A 19158-nucleotide genomic window follows, 5' to 3' on the forward strand; every position below is an offset into this window, starting at 1 on the left:
TGCAGGAGGGACTGAGGGAGGGGGCCCCTGGGGGTGGGAGAGCACCAGGGAGAGGGGCCTGGGGAGGGGAGCATCAGGGGGAGCGGAGCACCAGAGGGAGGGGCCTGGGGAGGGAAGCACCAGGGAGAGGAGCACTGGGGAGAGGGTCCCAGGGGGGGAGCACCAGGGAGGGGAGCATTGGGGAGAGGGTCCGGGGGGGGGGGAGCACCAGGGAGGGGAGCACCGGGGAGAGGGGCCCGGGGAGGGCAGCACCGGGGAGAGGGTCCCGGTGGGGGGGGGGGCCCACCGGGGAGGGGAGCACGGGAGAGAGAGCACGGAGAGAGGGGCCCGGTGGGGGGGGGCACTGGGGAGAGGGCCCTGGGGAGAGGGCCCCGGGGAGGGGAGCACGGGAATAGGGTCCCGGGGAGGGGATAACCGGGGGGAGAGAGCAAGGGGGGAGGGGCCCGGGGAGGGGAGTATGGGGGAGAGAGCCCCGGGGAGGGGAGCACGGGGAGGGGAGGGCCCAGGGGAGGGGAGCACCAGAGAGAGGGCCCCGGGGAGGGGGGCACCGGGGAGGGGAGGGGAGGGGCCCGGGGAGGGGAGCATGGGGAGGGGAGGGCCCCAGGGAGGGGAGCACGGGGAGAGGGCCCCGGGGAGGGGAGCACCGGGGAGAGGGCCCCGGGGAGGGGAGCACCGGGGAGAGGGCCCCGGGGAGGGGGGCACCAGGGAGGGGAGCACGGAGAGAGGGCCCCGGGGAGGGGAGCACCGGGGAGAGGGCCCCGGAGAGGCGGGCACTGGGGAGGGGAGCACGGAGAGAGGGCCCCGGGGAGGGGAGCGGGTGCCCCGAGTCCCCACCTGCGAGCCCCGCCCACTGCCCCGCAGACCGGCTGCTGTCTCGGCCGCCCTCGGCCGCCCGTCAGCGCGGGGCTCTCCGGTCGCCTCGCAGGGCTCTGTGCTGAAGGGACTGCGCACGTGTTTATCCAGCCCTTCATCTTCAGCCAGGCCCCCGCTTTGGGGCAGAACAGCCACAACAGCAGCCGGGCCGCTGGGGCTGCAGCTTCTGGGTCTGGGAAGCTTGCCCCCCAGAAGCTGCTGTTGAGTGGCGTTTCCGCAGAACGGGCGCTCTCGCCGAGCCCAGGCTCGCTCCGGGTGTGCGGCTGCACCAGGCACGCTGCAGGCATTTGTGTGGCCCAGCAAGGGTGAGCGTTTTTGCGCCTCATCCCATCGCTGCCCGGCCCTGGCCACGCTGTTCCCACCGTGCTCGCTGCCCTGTGAGTGCCCCACAGACGAGGATGTCCACTGCCAAGTGTGATTCAGCTGTGCCCCAGGTCGGTAATTTAGTACTTGCCTCAAATCTATCTGAGTTTGTTTCCTATTGTTTTACTCCTTATACGTTCAATTCTTGAATTAACTTGGAGTTTTAGAAGCTTTTATTGTGGAAATCTTGGACATGGACAGATGAAACAGAAAAGTATAGTAACCCCGCTGAACCAGCTTCCCACCCCAGCTTCCACATTTAGCAGTATTCTGATAATCTTATTTCATCTGTGTTTCTACCTCCTCCCTGCCTTCCGTTGATTATGTTCTAATGAATGAAAGTCGCTCGGTTGTGTCTCTTTGCGATCCCATGGACTGTACAGTCCTTGGAATTCTCCAGGCCAGAATACTGAAGTGGGCAGCCTTTCCCTTCTCCAGGGGATCGTCCCAACCCAGGGATTGAACCCAGATCTCCCGCACTGCAGGCAGATTCTTTACCAGCTGAGACACCAGGGAAGACCTATTTTCTAATAGTTTGGGTTTTTTCTTTTAAGGAAAGTTTTACATTTACAGAAAAATTAACAGACAACACAGGATTCCCCTTCCCCGCTGTTTCCCCACTGCTAGCACCTCACACTTGCACTTGTGCTGGAGGCTCACTCTTACTAGTCATGAGCCCGTGCGCTGATACGTTGCTGGTAACCAAGTCTCAGAGGTCACATTTAGGGTCACTGTCTTATATTTGAGGTTTTTTTTTTTTAACCCACTGACAAACTTGTTAACAAAAAAGAATATCTTTCAAAGATACAAATCTCAAGAGGATCTTAAGACCAACTCTGTAGAAGAAACCAAAATATTGGACGGATAGGAATTTTGGACCATTGAAGGTGAATCTGCACCACCAAAAAAAACACAGTGGGGAAAAGACAGAAAGGAATCTTAAATGAATGCAAATGCAGGAGCCCCCAGCCCCGCCCTGGTTAGGGCCTGGTGGGAGGCGAGCCCTGCAGGCCGCTTGGCCGGGGTCCAGGCACACCCCAGGGATGCCGGGCAGGTCGGCCCGCGGGATGCCTCCTGCTTGCAGTCTGACGGGCACATAGGCCACGTGTCCTCGGAGCAGCAGTGCAGAGTCATGTCCCTGTCCTGAAGCTCTGCCTGCCTGCTGACGCTGCCCCTCCCAACCCTGCAGCCACTGGTCTTGGGACTGTCTGCACCTTTGCCTCTTCAGGAGGGTCCCGGGACTGGGAGGGCAGATGCTGTGAGCTCGGGCACGCAGCCTCTTCAGGCTGCTTCCTGCACTCAGCAGCATACATGCAGAGCTCCTCTGTGTCTTTTTATGGCCAGATAGCTCATTTCTTTTTTTATCATTGTTGTGCCTTTTTTTATATTGAGTTAAAATATAAACAACAAATGTTTACCGGAACAGTCTGCGCCTTCGGTGCAGTGGCGTTAAACCCTTGCACGCTGCTGCACAGCTGTCACGCTGGCCATACTGCAGCTCAGTTTGCATCTGAGACCGTCCCTATGCGTCAGTGTCCTCGCCTCGCCCAGACGCCAGCAGCCACCATTCTGCTTTCTGTCTCTGCAATTTCGACTCGTGTACATGAGATCACACAGTATTTGTCCATCTGTGATTGGCCTCGTGTCCACAAAGTACGTCCATGTTGTCGCATATTATAGAATTTTCTTCCTTTGGAGGCTGAGTAATATTCCACTGTATGGATGGACCACATTTTGTTTATCCAGTCATCATACAGTGGACATTTGGGTTATATTAATTGATTTTAGATTGGTGAACTAGGCTTGCATACTGGAATAAACCCAAGTGATCATAGTATATATGTATTTTTTATGTTGTTAGATGGTGTTTGCTCATGTTGAGTTTTGCATCTGTGTTGATGAAAGAAATCCGCAGTTCTACTTTCTTTTCATAGCTTTGTCTCATTCTGACAGTAGAGTGGTTCTGGCTTCATAGACTCGTTTAGAAGGGGTTCCCTCTGCTTCTCCCTTCCAGAGGAGATTGTAAAGAATAGGTAACATTTTCCTGAGACGTTTGATAGAATTCACTGATACTCTAGAAGGCCATCTAGGACTGATGCTTCCTGTGGGTCAGTGATTCAGTTTCTCTGATATAATAGATATAGGCCTGTTCAGATTATTTCTCCTTGTATAAATTTTGGTAGCACTGTCTTTCAAGAAATTGATCCATTTTACCTAAAGTATCAAGTTTGTAGGCATAAAGTTGTTCACAGTCTCCTTTAAACAGTTGAACGTCTGTGGGATTTCAGTGGAGGTTCCTCTTCTATTTATGGTGTGGCAGTTTGCGTTTTCTTTCCTCAGTTAACTCAGCTAGAGTGGTACAGCTTTATGGACCTTATTGGAAAAGCCGGCCTTTTGTTGATTTTATTTTCCTGTTTTCAGTTCCAGTGGTTCCTGCTCTCTTTTATTTCCCTTTTCTTCTGCCTGCTTTCAGCCTAACCGCCTTTCCTTTTCTGCTTTCCTAAGGTGAAGACTTGGGTGATCGATTGCAGTCATCTCTCTGTTTCTGAGCTACGCGTGCAGGTGTGACTGGCTGCCTTTGTTTCCCCGTTTTCAGTTCCCGTGGTTCCTGCTCTGTGTTTTCCGTTTCTTGCGCTCGCTCTCATGCGCTCAGCTTCGCTGCCTTCCCTTCTGTGCTCTCGGCTCCCAGTGCCGCTCCCTTTCCAATACACGGTTCAGCTCCATGCGTCTCTCTCCCCCCGTTGCTGCCGCTGCGTGCCGCAGATTCTGGTAAGTTGTGGTTTTGCAGCTTCATTTCCATTCACTTTTTCTTCTGTTTCTCCTGAGACGCCCTCCTTGGCCCGCTCAACGCTTAGAAGCGTCTTGTCTAGCCCTCAGCTGCTGGTGGTCTCTCCGCCCTCTCGCTGTCCCTGGCTCCGGGTTTAGCCCCGCTGTGGTCTGAGGGCGGCCTTGTGGGAGCTGGGCTCCGTGCGCGTGCTGGCTGTGTTCTGCGACCCCAGCAGGAGGCCTGTTGCGCTGAGTGGCTCTTGTGAGCCTGCGCCTGAGCACGGTGTGTGTTCTACTGATGTTGCCTGCAGTAGCGGTTAGTCAGGGTTCTTTGGAGAAATGGAACCAGTAGGCTGTCTGTGAGTATACGGAAGTTTTTTGCAGGAATTGTCTCCCACAGTTATGGATGGCAAGCTGGAGAACCCGGAAGGCTGGTGGGGTGATTCAGCCCGTGCTCCAAGGCCTGGGAGGGGGTGGGGAAGTCCTGGTCCACCTGGAGGCCCCCGTGCAAGCAAAGCGAGTCTGCCCCCCTCCACCTCTCTGCCCTGTGAGGCCCTTAGTGCCCCCGGCGTGCGAGGGCCACAGGCTTACAGCGCCCCGTTCAGATGCTGACTTGCTCCTGGAAGCCCCTCACAGACACCCCATGAAACAGTGTCCCGCCAGCTGGCTCAGCAGCGCCGTAGCCCAGCCAAGCTGACGCCTAAAATCGGCCGGCGTAGTGGTCCGTGACTGGGGCGCTCGCGTGCGCCTTACTGGCGGCCGCCTGCGAACCTGCCTGTTCCTTGCAGCGTGTTGGGGTCTCCCACTGTGACTGAATTTGAGCATTTCTCCTTGCGGTCCTGTTTCTCCTTGTCTCTTGCTTTGATGCTGTGTTGTTAGGTGTGTAAGCATTGAGAATTATTACACCTTCTTGGAGAACTACCCCCTAGCTTGTTATGTGATGACGCTGTTCTGTGTCCTCGCCGATTTTTCTCGCCCTGATGTCTGCTTTCCAGCTACTCCAGCGGTCTGCGAGTCTTGCTGGCTGGTGCGTCTGTCTCTGTGTGTGAGGCGGGCCTCACGGCAGCGTGCAGCGAGCCGTCGTCTGCAGTCTGCTGCAGTGACCGCCACCTCTGGGCGGGGCGCCTCGGGCCACTCCAGCGCCCTCTGGGCACTGCCTCCCCTGGACTCCCGTCTGCCCCGTTTGTATCTGCTTGCCGTTGGCTTCTTTCGTTTTGCTCCTCCTTTCAGCCTTTGGTTTCATTCGAGCGTTTCGCTTGATTTCTCTCCCTTCTTAGCGTGTCAGTTATGCTGGTTTTTAGTAGTCGTCCACAAGTTCACACTGTCCATTTACCGCCAACCTGTGTCCACTTCAAACAGCTGCGCTGCTTCATGGCCATGCAGGCGCCTTGACAGAGGGTCCCAGCTCCTCCTCTCGTCCCTGAGGACCTGCGGTCATTTCTCCCACTTACTGCTGTCCTCGCCCTGGTACTGCCAAAGATTTGAACAAGCCTCTGTCCACTGTGCCAGTTAAGAAAAAGAAGCATCTCATCGCTCCCTGCGTTTGTTCCCTCTCCGGTGCCCTCCTCTTTATCGAGACTCGGGTTTTCTGGCCGGTATCATCCTCCTTCCCTCTGCGGCACTTCTGGCATTTCACGCAGGGCATGTCTGCTGGCCGCAAATCCTCTCAGTTTCTGTTTGAAAAGTCTTCATCTCCTCTTTCCTTGGGAGGGTCGGGTCACTGGATGCAGGCCTCTGCCCTTGTCCAGCTCGCATGTCTTCCGAGGAGCAGTTCATTGTGGTTCTCAGCGCTCTTGCTCTGCAGATGAGGTTCCCCCTCTGGCCTCCCTCACGGTCCTCCTGTCTCAGGCCCGCTGCAGTTCAGGCGTGACGCGCCGAGATGCAGATGTTGTGGTATTGGCGGTGCTTGGTGTTCTCCGAGTTTCCTGGATCTGCAGTTTGATGTCTACTGTTGACGTTGAGAAATTCTCAGCTCTTTTTCCTTCACATATCTCTCTCTATTCTCTCTCCCTTCTCGTCTGCATGGACCGCTTTTTATTGTCACAGGTTTCCCTGATACTCTGTTCTCTTTCCTTCTTTCTGCATTTCAGTAGGGGAAGCTCTTACGGACAGGTATTTCCCGCCCCTCTTTCCTCAGCCCTGCCGTCGGCGTTTTTCATGCTTTGTCCACATTCCCTCTCTCTTCTTACATCACGTGTCTGTTCTTAGACTTTATCTGCTTTTCCCATTAGAATCCTTAGCATATTAATCACAGTTACTTCAGATCCAACTCTGAGAATTCCAGAATTTCTGCTCTGCATCTTCAGACTCTTCTTTCTTGCCTTTTAGCCTGCCTTGTATTTTTGTAGAAAGACGGACGCGGTGTCATCAGGGAACTTGGGGCAGGCGGGTGCGTGGTGCGGCGCGTGGGGCGCCCTGACGGGGGCTGGTCCCCGGTCGCCTCCTGCAGCCGCGCTTGTCAGCGCTTCACGTTCTTCTCGTCCTTGCTTGCTTCCTCCTCCTTGACTCTGGGTTTCTCGAAAGACTTTTCATAGAGTCTGTGCCTTGCGGCACTTTCCCCTGTAATCCTGTTGTTATGCTAGAGCCCTGAGGAGTGGTCTGGGGGAGGGGAAGCATTTCTAATCTTCTGATTAAGTTCAGCGTTTTAGTGGCTGGTGTTCCCGGGTCGTGACCTTCACAAGTGTTTCTTCCCTTCCTCTCCGCTCCTTGGGTGAGACCAGGGGCCAGTGTGGGGAAGGGCCTCCCCACCCCGTGAGATGATCTGGGAGGTCTTCACACCACAGCCCAGGCCCTTGTTTTGGAGAAACAGGGCTTGCGGCCAGGGACTCTGGTGATTTCTTTCCTTTCTTTTCTTGCTGTCTCTGGTGAGAACCAGGCGGGTTCCTGGAAGTGAACCCCAGGACACTGTGGGGCCCCTGGCCTGGAGTCCCGTGCAGCCTGCTGTCCCCAAGAGTTCTAATAGTTTCTCAGTCGAGACTTGGATTAACTAGATAACCAACGATAACGTTTATCTGCAAGTAATAATAATTTGGACCCTTTCTAGTATGTCTTTTGTATTTTATGGAAGATATACTGTATTTCCTGACATATCCTGTGTTCCTGGGTGTGCATGGGGGCCTTTCCATCTCCTGGATGATGAAGCGAGGGCCTCGCCCTCATTCCAAGGCAGCAGCTTCCCCTGGGTGCCTGTCCGGGGGAGCCAGCCGGACCTCCCGTGCTGCATGGGCCCTTCGCCTGGCACAGCCAGCGCTGCCGGGCCGCCAAGGCTCTCCACCCTGCCTGTGCCCTGGCGGAGAACACTGGAGTCTTGCAAGGCGATAGTGGGGTGCGCAGTGCCTCAACGGCGTCTGGCCCTGGGTCCCGGTGGACAGATCTGCTTGTTTCCTGCCCTGGGGGCCGTGGGCCTCTGCTGACAGGTGTGCCAGGAGTTTCCAGAATGTGTGTTCCAGAAGCAGCTTTCCTGCACACTGGCTGCACGAGCCACCGTGCTGCACGGGCCTGTCCCCGCTGGCCAGCAGTGCCGGTCAGAGGGCCAGGTCCACTCCTCAGTCTGCCCTGGCGGCTGGCCCTCTGGCCTGGCTGACTCTCATGAATTCGCCTCGGCTCCGCAGCTCCTCTCAGCTCGATGGTTTGGCTGTCTCGGGTCCCCCTTTGTTCCACTTTGTCCTGAAGAGGCCCCTGTGTTGTGGAACTACAGTTCCCAGCATGCCTCCTGCAGGCTTGGCAGTTGCTTCCTGCGAGCTGTTGGCGGCCAGGTGCAGCGTTTCCCGTGTGTTGGCAGAAAACAACCTTGAAGGACCTTGGCGGCGCCTGGAGTATAGGAAGCTTAGGGATGGGTAAGCCTGCGCTCACTGTCCCAGGCCCTAAGATGAACGCTTAAATTCCTTGGAGAAAATTTAAATGTCTGATTCTGCGTGTTGGTTGAGATCTTAATGAAAGAAAAGTGAGACTAGGGACACAGCACGTCGAGGCCTGTCTGATGTGCCTGAAGAGGTTGGAACGGCAAGCCGGCCGGCCAGACGCCTGTCTGTCGCGCCTGCCCTTTGTCTGACTTTCAGTCTGTGCTGTTTTCGCCTCTCTGGTGAAGTGCGGTCAGGGTGGAACGCGCAGGTCTTACGGGCGGCGCTGGGCGGCGCTGGCACGTGTGTGGGCTCGTGTGCCACGGCATTCGGCTTTCAGGAGCCTCGTGTTGGTCTTTCTGTCCTGCAGCACTTGAGGGAAAACACGGGGCGGGCCCGTGGCCCAGAGTCGACCGCGATTCCAGGGGGCAGAGCGGGCGGGAAGCCAGCAGGACCTGCCCAGGCTCTGTTGTTCTGGCCCGCGTTAAATTCATTGCAGTTAAGAGCCCGTGATGGCAAGCGGAGAGGACTGGGTCCGAAGTGTCTCGCAGAGCAGAGCCGGACGTGGGAGCCTGTGGTTGTAAGCGTGCGCTCGGAGGGCACCAAGGCTCTCCTGACGGCCAGCAGCGCGCTTCTGCCCTTCCACTCCCACGCACACGACTCCTTCCGGCACTGAGAGAAGCACCGGCTTAGCCACGTCTCCTCGCGCTCCGCCCAGAAGGCCTCCTTTGCCCCCGCGCTCCGGGCGGCACTCCGCCCCGCGGCCGCTGCCTGGGCTGGGGTCCTGCGCCCTCGTGTGCGCTCCTGCCTGCCGGCCCGCGCACAGGGCACGAGGCTGAGTCTCTTGGAGGCTGGGCTCCCAACCCTCAGCAGTCGCCCAGCCCACTCTTCCCGAAGCGCCCCCACCCCCCGTCCAGGGGCCGGGCCTCTAGGGCTTCTGGCCTGTCCTGGGGGCAGCGTCCACCGTGGTTCCTGTGGCCGCGCGGCCCCCAGCACGCCAGCCGCACCGGGCTCGCCCCACCTCCAGCCTGTGTAGTCTGCAGCCTCGCTCCTCATGCTCTGGTTTTGGGGCTCTTCGGGCTCCTGCCTCCACCTCCCTGGCCCCCACCCCCTGAGCTGGTCAGTCCCTCCTCTCGCCCCGGCTGTGGCTTGCATGCCCAGCTCCTTCCCTGCCTGGGCCCCACCAAGCCTTGCGCAGGGTGGGTGGCCTTTGTGTAGACCCAGCCCAGGGCCGAGGTCAGGGAACAAGATGGGGGGCAGGACCAGTGTTCGTGGACCTCCAGACACCCATCTCCTTGTCCCGTGACCCTGTGGTGTGAACAGCCCAGTCGGGGCCGGCCCCAGGACCCCCAGCCCAGCTCTCCTGGGACCAGCTAGGCCCTCCCCTTGGGGAGCAGCTGCCCCCATGTCTGACCTCCCCATTCAGGAGCAGCTGGAATCCTATCCCTTTAGAGCAAGAGTCCCCAGCCTCTCGGATCTAATGCCTGGGGACTGAGGTGGAGCTGACTTAATAATAGCAGAGATAAGTGCCCAATACACAGGATGTGCCGAGCCATCCTGAAGCTGCCGACCCTCCCCTCCCTGCCCAGTCTGCAGGAGACCTGTCTTCAGGGGACACGCGGGCGCCGGTCCACCCGGCTCCTCCCAGCTTACCTCTGTCCCAGGACAGCCCCTGCACTCTGCTGGAGTCGCTTATGAAAACCTCTCTTGCCTCCAAGCAAAGGAGCCTACAGTCGAGCCCCCTCGGGGCGTCTTTGATCCGCCTTTGCTCCATGCCCTCCGCCGTCCAGGCGCTGGGGTTCCAGTGAGTCCCTGGGCCCCCGGGGCAGCGGAGAATCTGAGCAGGCAGAGCTCAGGGGCTCCGCAGCCCTGCGCTTCTGCGGACCTGCCTCAGCCATGTTCTTGCACGCACCCCAGCAGGTTCGTGGCTTGTTCCTGCTGCGCTTGCCAGGCAGGCGGGCTCACGGGGACGAGGGGCTGCCGGCCTGTCCTGCTCTGGGCGGGCAGCACCTCTCTGTCCACAGCAGCTCCCGGTGCGTCTCCAACAACCCCGTCTCCTCGCGCTCCGCTTGGAAACCCAGCCGAGGCGGCTGCAGCTTCCCTCGGCGCTCTGGGAGCCGTTGGTTCGGGCTGCAGGGGGTCTCTGGTGCCAGCAGCCTCAGGCTCTGGCTGGAAGAGGGAGGGGGTGAGAGGCAGAGAAGGCCCCCACCCCCTCACGAGCCACGGCCGTGCGGCTCATGCCGGCACCACTGGGGTGAGGGCGTGTGAGGCGCCGCAGCCTGCCCCTCTGGTGTTAGTGTGGGCACGTCTTTAGGAGTCGGGGGGTGTAACCCCCACGCCAGCGTTTCTGTGTCCTTAAAACACCAGACCCGGGGCGGCCCTGTGCTGCTGTGACGCGGGCAGAGGGCCAGGGGGCGGCGCCTGCTCTCTTCTGAGGCTCGTCTGCTTCGTGGCCATCTCGCTGTGAACAGCTTTACCGCAGCGGTCACAGGGACGAGACAGAGCTGTGTGCGGGCGAGCCGGCAGCCCGTCCTCTTGTGCCTGCAGCTCCCCTGCCGGATCCACGTGCCTGTTCCGGATGGTTCCAACCAGTAGAGGTGTGGCACCCATACGTTTCTGTGTCTGGCATCTCTTTCTTGACTTGTTTCAAAGAACGTCTGGACCGTTTTAATTTCTAGTCTCGTTGCATTGTGATTGGACGGGGAAGAGAACGCTTCAGTTTTTGGAAGTTACAAGTGCTCTCTGACCAGTTAAAAGTCAGTCTTCATGGGTCTTTCAGAGGAACTTCATGGAGTGTTCTCACTTCAAGCTGCGAAGCGTGTGTCCTCAGGGCCGCCTCATCCGTTATGCTCTACGCGGAGTTATTTCTGTTTCGTTATTCGGATCCTGCGTGCTCGCACGTGGAGAGGCGTGCAGGGGTTTCCTGCAGTTTCTCTCTGTCGCCCTCTGCACATCTTCAGTAGCTTCTGCTGTATAAACGCTGCTGCTGCATCTGGGGCCTGAGTGTCCACAGACGCCTCCACGGCGACCGTGCCCCGCGTGCTGCGGGGCCGCTCCGCATCCGCTTGTGTGCGCTGGGCCTGGCCTGCCTTCTGCCTGATGTCAGGTCCTGATGCCTGATCCCGGCTGTCTGCCTTGGCCCCACCTTCTGACACCTTTCCAGATTACTTCAGCTGCATCTCTTGTTGACAGCAGACGTTGAGGGTCTTGCTTTGAGATTCCGTCTAAGCAGCTGTTTCTTCTAACGCGTGGCCCCGGGTGCGTGGGGGTGCTGGCTCTCTCACCATCTATGGTGCGCCTGCTCTGCTGCTTTTAAAGCGAGTCTCCCCTGCGGGATCTGCTCTCGGGCCGGCAGCCTGGAGGCAGTGGCTCGGGAGTCGGTGGGCCCGGCCCGCTCCCCGGCACATGCTCCTCCTGTGCAAGCCGAGCCCAGCGCCCGCGCCTGTTTGCCGCAGCTGCTCTCACGTCTTTCAGTGAAGGCTCGTGGTGACCTCTTAGCAGATTTCACGGCACAGCATCCCCTGAGTGTTGAGCGCTCCTCTCCAGTGCTATCAATGGGAACATGGTGTGCGTTCCCACCTAATTTAAATTTTCTACTAAATGCGTCAAAAAGGTAAAGGGAGATGAGTGAAGTTAGCGTTGATAAACCATTAAACTCAATATTGTATGAAACGTTTGAACATGTGGCCACCAGTACTTCAAGATTGCTGGGGTGGGTGAAGTTCTGTATTTTAGGGTGAGGTTTTGAAATCCCACAGGGGGGTCTTGTGCTGGAAATGCGTCTCGGGAGCAGCCGCGTTTCACAGGCTCGGTGTTGGGTGTCGGGAGGAAGGCTGTGGGGACCCGCCTGCCCTCCCCGCCTCCGGGGAGCCACCCCCTGCAGCTGGGCTGCGCGCTGCGTAGGTCTGGCCCCCCTCTCCCAGGCATGTTTTCCAGGCCTTCCTCGTGGAGCTTCTTGCTGGCACTTCCCTCCTCTGAAACCAACTCACGCCGTGTCTGCGTGTTCTGTTGGCCTCCCGACATGGGAGGGCATTCGGGGCGTTCTGGGTGAGCTGTGTGTTCAGGCCTCGGGGCCGCGTTTCCGTCTCTCTGGGGCAGCTTCCAGGGCCGGAGGGCTGCCGGCCTTGGTTTCCTGCCCTTGCCGCTGCCCCCCTTGCTGCCGCGGCCGTTGCTGCCGCAGGGCCGCATCCTCCTCCAGCTGCTTCCTGCAGCCGGGGGCCAGGGCCCTTCCGGGGGCTCGGCCGGCCTTTCCCCGCCCCCCCGGCCCGCCAGCCAGGGATTCGTGCTGCACCTTCTGTCCCTGAGACGCCACCCTGTGAGCTCACTCCCGCGTGTGCTCCCGGCACGTGTGCGCATCTCCCGTCAGCTCGCTGCTGAGTTCCTCTCCGTGGATGAGCGTCAGCTGCGTCACCCAGAGGAGCGAACAGAGCCATGTGTTGCCAGAGATCAGAGCAGCGGGGTCTGCTGGCCCTGAGACCGCCAAGTCCGAAGCTCCTGGTCTTTACTTCCACCAGAGGTTGTGACTGCAGTCCTGATTTCGGTTTTTCTTGCTGTCTAAACGTGAGAGCGTTGTCAGTCAGCTCCAGCGTCACCATCCTCAGCTCTGACTTTCCACGGGCGATTTGGAAAGGGAGTCCTGGGGGAGACAGCCAGGCTGGAGGAGGAAGGAATGTGCCTCACCCCCCCGCCAGGCCGCCCCATTGTTGCCTGGGGATCTCAAGTCGGAGGGGCCACCCTGCCCTCCGCCCGCCGGTCCTCGAGCCCAGCCCCCTGCGCGCCGTCCCCAGCGCTCTCAGTCAAGGGCGTTGCTTCTCCACCGCCAGAGCCCTCTGAGCTTCCCACAGTCATTCTCCCAGACCTCATTCCAGCAGCAGTCGCAGGCCGTGTGATCTCAGGAGCCAAGATGCTTCCAGAGCACACGTGTCCCCGAGGTGTGTGTACGCCTGAGAGGTGCTTCTGGAGCACACGCATCCCCGAGGTGTGTACGCCTGAGAGGCGGGTTCCTTTGTGCTGGCGTCTGGGGCTTGTCAGAAGCTGCCATTCAGTAGTGTGGTCCGAGGTCTCCCTGGGGTGCGGGGTAGGACTCCATGCTCCCGCCGCGGGGGCCCAGGTTCGACCCCTGATGGGGAGCTAAGATCCCACAGGCCCCGTGCTAAGCAGAGAAGAAGTGTGGCCCCTGGCGGGCTCGGTGGCACCCGCCTCTCCTCCCCTCTCCTCTCCTCTGTGTCGTGTGCACTGTGTCTGCCTGAAGACACTCAGTCTGAGGTGCAACCGGGTGTGGGAAGCCGGCAGACTGGGACCTCCTGTCCCCATGCCCGGTGGCCCGTGCGGGCCCAGCCCCACCTTCCCACGGCCTCAGGGAGTCCCACGGGCCAGAGGACCCCGCGAGCTGGTTTCTGGAAAGCCGCTCAGCAGCACCTCCACCCTGACTGCGGGGGTGTGGGGCCTGGGCACCGAGCAGAGTGGTCTGCGCGCCCACACTCGTCTGTGGTCCCGTTGCCCACCTGCCGCCGGCCCTCGAGGCCGGCTGTTGCCCTCCCCCTTAGTGGCAGGGCCCTTTGGTGCCCACGGGTAGCAGTCTCTGCCCGGTGCTGCCGCCGTGGGCCCCGCCTGGTGGGCACGGTGTGCCCTCCTGGCCCAGGGCCCCTGTCGCACTGCCCACAGTCTCACCCTGCCTTCACCCGCAGCGCCAGGCTGCCATGAGGGGGCACCCTGCCCAGCCCGGGGGCTGGCGATGCTGCCTTTCCAGCCCCCTCTGAGGCCCTGGGCCCCTGGCCTCCCCCGCCGCCCTGCCATCCTCCACGTCCCGGGAGCTGCAGGCTCTGGAGTTCGTCCAGCAGGACGGGGTCTGCTGCCGGCGCGGTCTTGTTCTCCCCACCAAGAGAGGACGTTGAGGCTCATGTTGGCTGCTGGTGAGGTCAGGCCCTGCGGGTCAAGCTGTGATGACCAGGGCCTGCAGGTACATGGTGTGCGGTCCACACCAAGCTGCCCAGGACGGCCAGCAGCAGTCGCTGACGCCCCTCTCTGTCCACAGAGCCCCCCAGGATGAGCCCCATGGTAGAGCCGCTGTCCTGGATGCTGGGCACCTGGCTATCAGAGCCGCCGGGAGCCGGGACCTTCCCAACGCTGCAGCCCTTCCGGTACCTGGAGGAGGCTCACATCTCGCACGTGGGCCAGCCCATGCTCAACTTCTCGTGAGTGCCCGCCCCGCCCCGCCCCACAGGATGCGTGCCCGCCCCGCCCTGGAGGATGCGTGCCCGCCCCCAGGGACAGGCTGGAAACACTGAGCGCAGTCTCAGCTTGTTAATGCAGACGGGAAGCACGCATGGCGCCCTGTGGAGATCAGCCACCCCAGGCCTCGCTTTCCTGTGGTCCTACCCTGAGCCAGCCAGGGTCTCAGAGAGGCTGGGGGATCACGGGTCTCAGAGTCTGACCGGGCCTCCTGCCACTCTCGGGGCGGGGGGCAGCTTAGAGCAGGGCGCCTGGGTGGGTAGCACCGGCCGGGGGTAGCTGAGGAGGTACTATCTCGTACCTTTTCATTTTATTCTCGACTGCAAGGGTGAGAAGAAAGAACAGCCTGCGTATGAACCAAGAGGCGGAAATGCTGGGTCGCGTGAAGCAGAGCCTTGAGCCACAGCCTTTTAGCGGGACTCGCGACCAGCACCCATTAGCCTCCTCTTGGCACTGGCCGCTCAGTGGCTGCCGTTACCAGAAAGGGAGGAGAATAGGGCTTCTGGTGTTTTTAATCAGATAAATAAAAGGTGGTGTCTTGCTTTGGTCAGTGTGACACTGTGTGTGCAGGCAGGCAGTGGGTGTCTTTCTCGTGAGGGGTCATGCTCACAGCAGGGGTGCGAGCCGGGCCCCGGCCTGTCGCATACTGTCAGCAGGGGCTTCCCACCCGGTGCTGCTGAGCCCGCGGGCTGTGAGTCGTGAGCCAGCGCTCAGGCCGAGGCTTGGCGCTGCCCCTCAGCTGTGGGCCTGCAGCGGAGATGGGGTGACGAGATGCGGACTGCACCCTGTTCTCACACATGAGCCTGTGCACCCCTGAGCAGGATCCTGGCTTAGCGGCGGGAAGACCGCGTGGGGAGGATGGACTTGACGGTGTTGGTCGGGGCTCAGACTGAGGAGTGTGGGAGGTGCTGGCGGGCCCTGGGCGGGCACGCCCTGCGGGAGAGCGGGGTCCAGGCAGGCCTTGCAGCGGGAGAGGAGACCCGAGTGAGCGGGGGCCGTCCCCATGCTCCCCGTGTCTCCACTGTGTCCTTCACGCGTCTGTTCCGTGTGGCACCTCACGTCCGCTGGGTGAGGAGAGGGTGGCCTGCCGCGCCTGCACGTGCTCTGCTGGGCACCGGGTGCTGGGGCTCCACTGTCGCTTCCCGGTCCAGGTTCAGCGCCTTCCACCCGGACACACGCAAGCCCATGCACCGGGAGTGCGGCTTCATCCGCCTGCAGCCGGACACCAACAAGGTGGCCTTCGTCAGCGCCCAGAACACAGGTAGGCGCCTCCCCAGGCTGCCCCCGCTCACGCCCTGCCCGGGCCCTGTGGGCGCCTTTGGGGTGGGGAGGCGGCGGGAGCGTTGCGGGAGGCCCTCTGCAGGAGCCAGCTGGTTCCTGGCTCAGCGCTCCCGCTCATGTCTGTGCGAGCCCCACGTCTCCTGTGCCGGTGGGCCTCCGGGGGGACCTCGACCAGGAGTGAAAGTCCTGTCTGGAAGTCTGCTTTGCCCCGGGAGAGTTCATCAGGTCCATGAGTTCAGACCCTGCCTGCGTCACCCTTATCTCGCTCACTGGCTCAAGTGAGCACTCGCTTCCTGAAGCTGGTAGGCCAGCAGGGCCAGCCGCGCTGCCCTGGGGGTTGGCGGCCTGGAAGGTGGCGGGGGCGTCCCCTCCTCTGGCCGCACACCCTCCTGTCAGGTCTCTTGGGAACAGGAGTGCAGGGTCACCCCAGACGTCACCGGCCTCAGCAATGGGAGGAGCGGTGTCTTCCCTCCTGATGCCTGGGGGTCCTCGCAGGCGAGGGGCCATGGCTGCTTCAGCAGCTGCGGTGTTAAGATGGATTGAGCTCTGGGCTGCAGAGGTGGGCGGCTGGCGCAGGCCACGGGGCTGACATGTTCCCTTGCAGGCATCGTGGAGGTGGAGGAAGGCGAGGTGAACGGGCAGGAGCTGTGCATCGCGTCCCACTCCATCGCCAGGATCTCCTTTGCCAAGGAGCCCCACGTGGAGCAGGTGAGCCACTGGGCCCGTGGCTCCAGCTGGACCTGGCCTCCCCCTCCTCCGGGGCTGGGCCGCCTCCAGGCAGCGCTCTGCTCGCGCGCACGCACACAGCGGTGTGATCGCCCGGCCCCTGCTGTGTGCGGTCAGGTGTCACCTGCCCCCCAGCACTGCCGGGGACCTGGCTTCCTGCCCCTCAGCCCGCACAGTGTGTCCTCCGGGCTTCTGGGCTTCTTAGTCAGGGAAATAAAAGGCAGAGTCTGGCTTCTGCTTCGAGCTGTCGCTTATGAGCGAGGGGCGTGTTGCGCTCATGTGCTCGTCCGGGTGCTCGGGGCTGCTGCCTCTGCGCTGTCCGCCTCCTGTTGGTTCACGGTGGGCTCTCACGCCCGGTGGACGCCGTGCTGCCATTCGCTGTGTGGGTCTCGCGCCAGCCCGCTGTTTGCTGTGTCCTGCGCGTGGGAGCACGCCTGCCTCTCTGTAGGGGCCCCTCAGGGTCTCTCCGTAAGGCTGTCCGAGTCTGGGTTCTTGCTCAGGAAGGTGTTTGCTGCTGCAAAGTGATCGAGATTCCCCTTCCGTTCCTGGTGCTTTCACAGCTTCCCTTTCCGCGTGTGGCCTGCTCGTTTCTCTCAGATCTGTGGTTACATGGTAGGCGCCAAAGACGCCCCAGGTGGCTGAGCGCGCCGGCACGGGATGTCAGCAGGGCGTTCGGACCTGGCTGCGTGTGTTCCAGTAGACCCTTCAGCACCCATCACGGAGGCCTCCGCGGTGCCGCGGTGAATGCTGAGTGCCCTGTAGCTCGCCACCACGGGCGCTCGGGCCAGGCCGCAAGCGGAGGCTGTGCTTCTGGCTGCCGAGTGGCCTTCCGGTCCCTTGTGGTGTTAATTACATTTCGTGGTGGCTGAGTGTGGCTCATTCAGCCTGCGGGCTCATTTGCCACTTGGATTTTTTGTTTCCTGACGTGAACGTTCAGATCCTTTTCCTTTTTCTCCGGTGGATTGTTTGCCTTGCCTTTGAGGTATAAGAGTTTGCTGTATACTCTGGACACAGGTCCTCCATCAGGTAGATGTGTCAAGACTGTGTTCTCGACTTAGGGCTTGTCATTTCATTTCTTTAGCAGACGTGTTAGTTTTGATGAAGTTTTGTGCCCAGGCATTCCTCTCACAGGTACTGTCTCTTGTGGCATCTTAACGTTTTTGCCTAACACAGGCACAGACTTGCACCAGTGTTTCCTTTAAGAATGTTTGCAGTGTTCCCTTTTACGTTAAGGTTTTGATTTGAGAATTTATGTTTTTCTGTTGTAAGAGGTAGGGGTCAAGATGCTTTCATTTCTTTTCCCAGTTGTTCCAGCACCATTTTTAAAAGATTAGCCTTATCTCATTGAAGTGTGTAGATTTACCAAGGACCCCTCGCCGTGTGTGTGGCTCTCTTCCTGGACGCTGCCCTGAGGGTGTGCAGTCACCTCTGCAAGACCCTGCTCACCAGTTCTCTGGGGGTGTGCCTGGGAGTGGGGATCTGCGGGCATGAGGCCGACTCGGTCAGTGATGTTCTGAGGACCCACTCTGCCCTCTCCCGCTTCACCTGCACCATCTTAGGTCCCCATCGGCACTGCGCGGGGCTCCGGCCTCTCTGCGTCCTCGTCAGCGCTCACTGTTTCCTGGGTTGGTAGGGGCCTTCCTGGTGGGTGCCAGGTGGCCTCTTGGGGTTTTGGTCTTCATCTGCCCAATGATACTGATTGATTTTCATGAATGCCGGTTCGGTTTTTCTTCATTGGCTATAAATTGGTGCCCAGGAAATTAGTGCCAAATCCAAGGCCATTAAACCTGCCCTGTGGTTTCGTCTAAGAGTTTTACAGTCTTAGCTTCTCAAGGCTGTGGCTTATCTTGAGGGTGCTGTCTTACTGTCAGGTAAGGGTATGGTTTCATGCTTTCGCATGGGGACACCCAGTTTTCCAGCACCATCTGTTGAAAAGACTGTGCTTTTCCCCTTGTATAGTCTAATTTTAGGATAGATCTTTCTATTTCTACAAACTAATCGTTTGCGTTTTGATTTGAATTTGTCAACTCTGTAGGTCTCTTTGGGTAGTATTTATTATTAATGATGCCAAGTTTTCCAGTTCATGAACACAGACTGTGTTTCCAGTTATTTGTGTCTTCTCTAATTTCTTTCTGGAACGTTAATGCAGTTTCCTTACACGTGTCTCTCACCTCCTTGGTTAGTCCCTGAATTTTCTTTCATGCTACTGGAAATAGAATTGCTTTCCTAATGTCCTTTTTGGGCTATTCACTGCTAACCTACAGAAATGCAGCTGGCTTCTGTGTGTTAACTGTATCCTGTTACTTGCTGAATTCACTTACGAGCTAATAGTTTTGTGTGTGGAAGCCTTAAGATGCCATGCATGGCCCATCTGCAGAAATGGTCCTGCTCCCTCCTTTCCCGTGTGGCCCCTGTCGTGCCTTGCGCGTCGCGCCGGCTGGACTCCAGTGCTGTGCAGCAGCGTGGAGAAGGCGGCAGTGGGCGTCCTTGCCTTGGTCCTGGTCTCCAGGAGAAGCCGTCAGCCTCTGCAGGGAGCACAGTGTCCCCTGGGGGCCTTTCTCGTGCAGCCTTTTATCATGAGGACACTCAGCTTTGTCAGACGCTGTTTTGCGTCAGTTAAGATGACCCTGTGGTTCTTCTCCTTCGCTGTAGTTCTGTGACACGTCCTATTGCCTGATTTCTACATCTGGAAGCATCCTTGCTTGCATTCCAGGAATAAACCACACTTGGTCGCGGTGTGTAACCCTTTTACTACCCGGCTGAGTTTAATTTGCTTATTTTGTTGGGGATTTTTGTTTCGGTGTGCGTAAGGGATGTTGGTTTGTAGTTTGCTTGTTGTCTGTGTCTGGCTTTGATATTAGGGCAGTTCTGGCCTCTTAGAATGAGTTAGGAAGTAGTCCCTCGTCTTTATTTTTTTACACGGTTTGAGAAAGGTGGGTTTTTTTTGACTGTGCTGGGTCTCAGCTGTGGCATGGGGGATCTCGGGTCTCCCTTGCAGCATGCAGGGACCGAGCCTAGGCCCTGGCGCTGGGAGCATGGGGGCTTTCACCGCCAGGGATGCCCTGGTGTCAGTCCTCTG

General features: G+C 59.3%; 1 protein-coding gene across 4 annotated transcripts in view; it reads left to right on the forward strand.

The window, feature by feature from the left end:
* The window catches only part of THAP4 (THAP domain containing 4), a 35088-nt gene that overhangs the window by 7087 nt on the left and 8843 nt on the right, over positions 1 to 19158 (forward strand). For 3 of the 4 annotated variants that reach the window (XM_069583010.1, XM_069583020.1, XM_069583028.1), the window contains exons 3-5: positions 13876 to 14035; positions 15224 to 15333; positions 15958 to 16061. In XM_069583010.1, coding sequence (XP_069439111.1) covers positions 13876 to 14035; positions 15224 to 15333; positions 15958 to 16061 — 374 coding nt within the window. Of the gene's footprint in view, positions 1 to 7736; positions 7839 to 13875; positions 14036 to 15223; positions 15334 to 15957; positions 16062 to 19158 lie in introns of those variants that run through there. The other variant, XM_069583037.1, reaches the window with a different exon arrangement.

Source organism: Ovis canadensis, chromosome 1 (genome assembly GCF_042477335.2).
Source record: "Ovis canadensis isolate MfBH-ARS-UI-01 breed Bighorn chromosome 1, ARS-UI_OviCan_v2, whole genome shotgun sequence".
Classification (NCBI taxonomy): domain Eukaryota; kingdom Metazoa; phylum Chordata; class Mammalia; order Artiodactyla; family Bovidae; genus Ovis; species Ovis canadensis.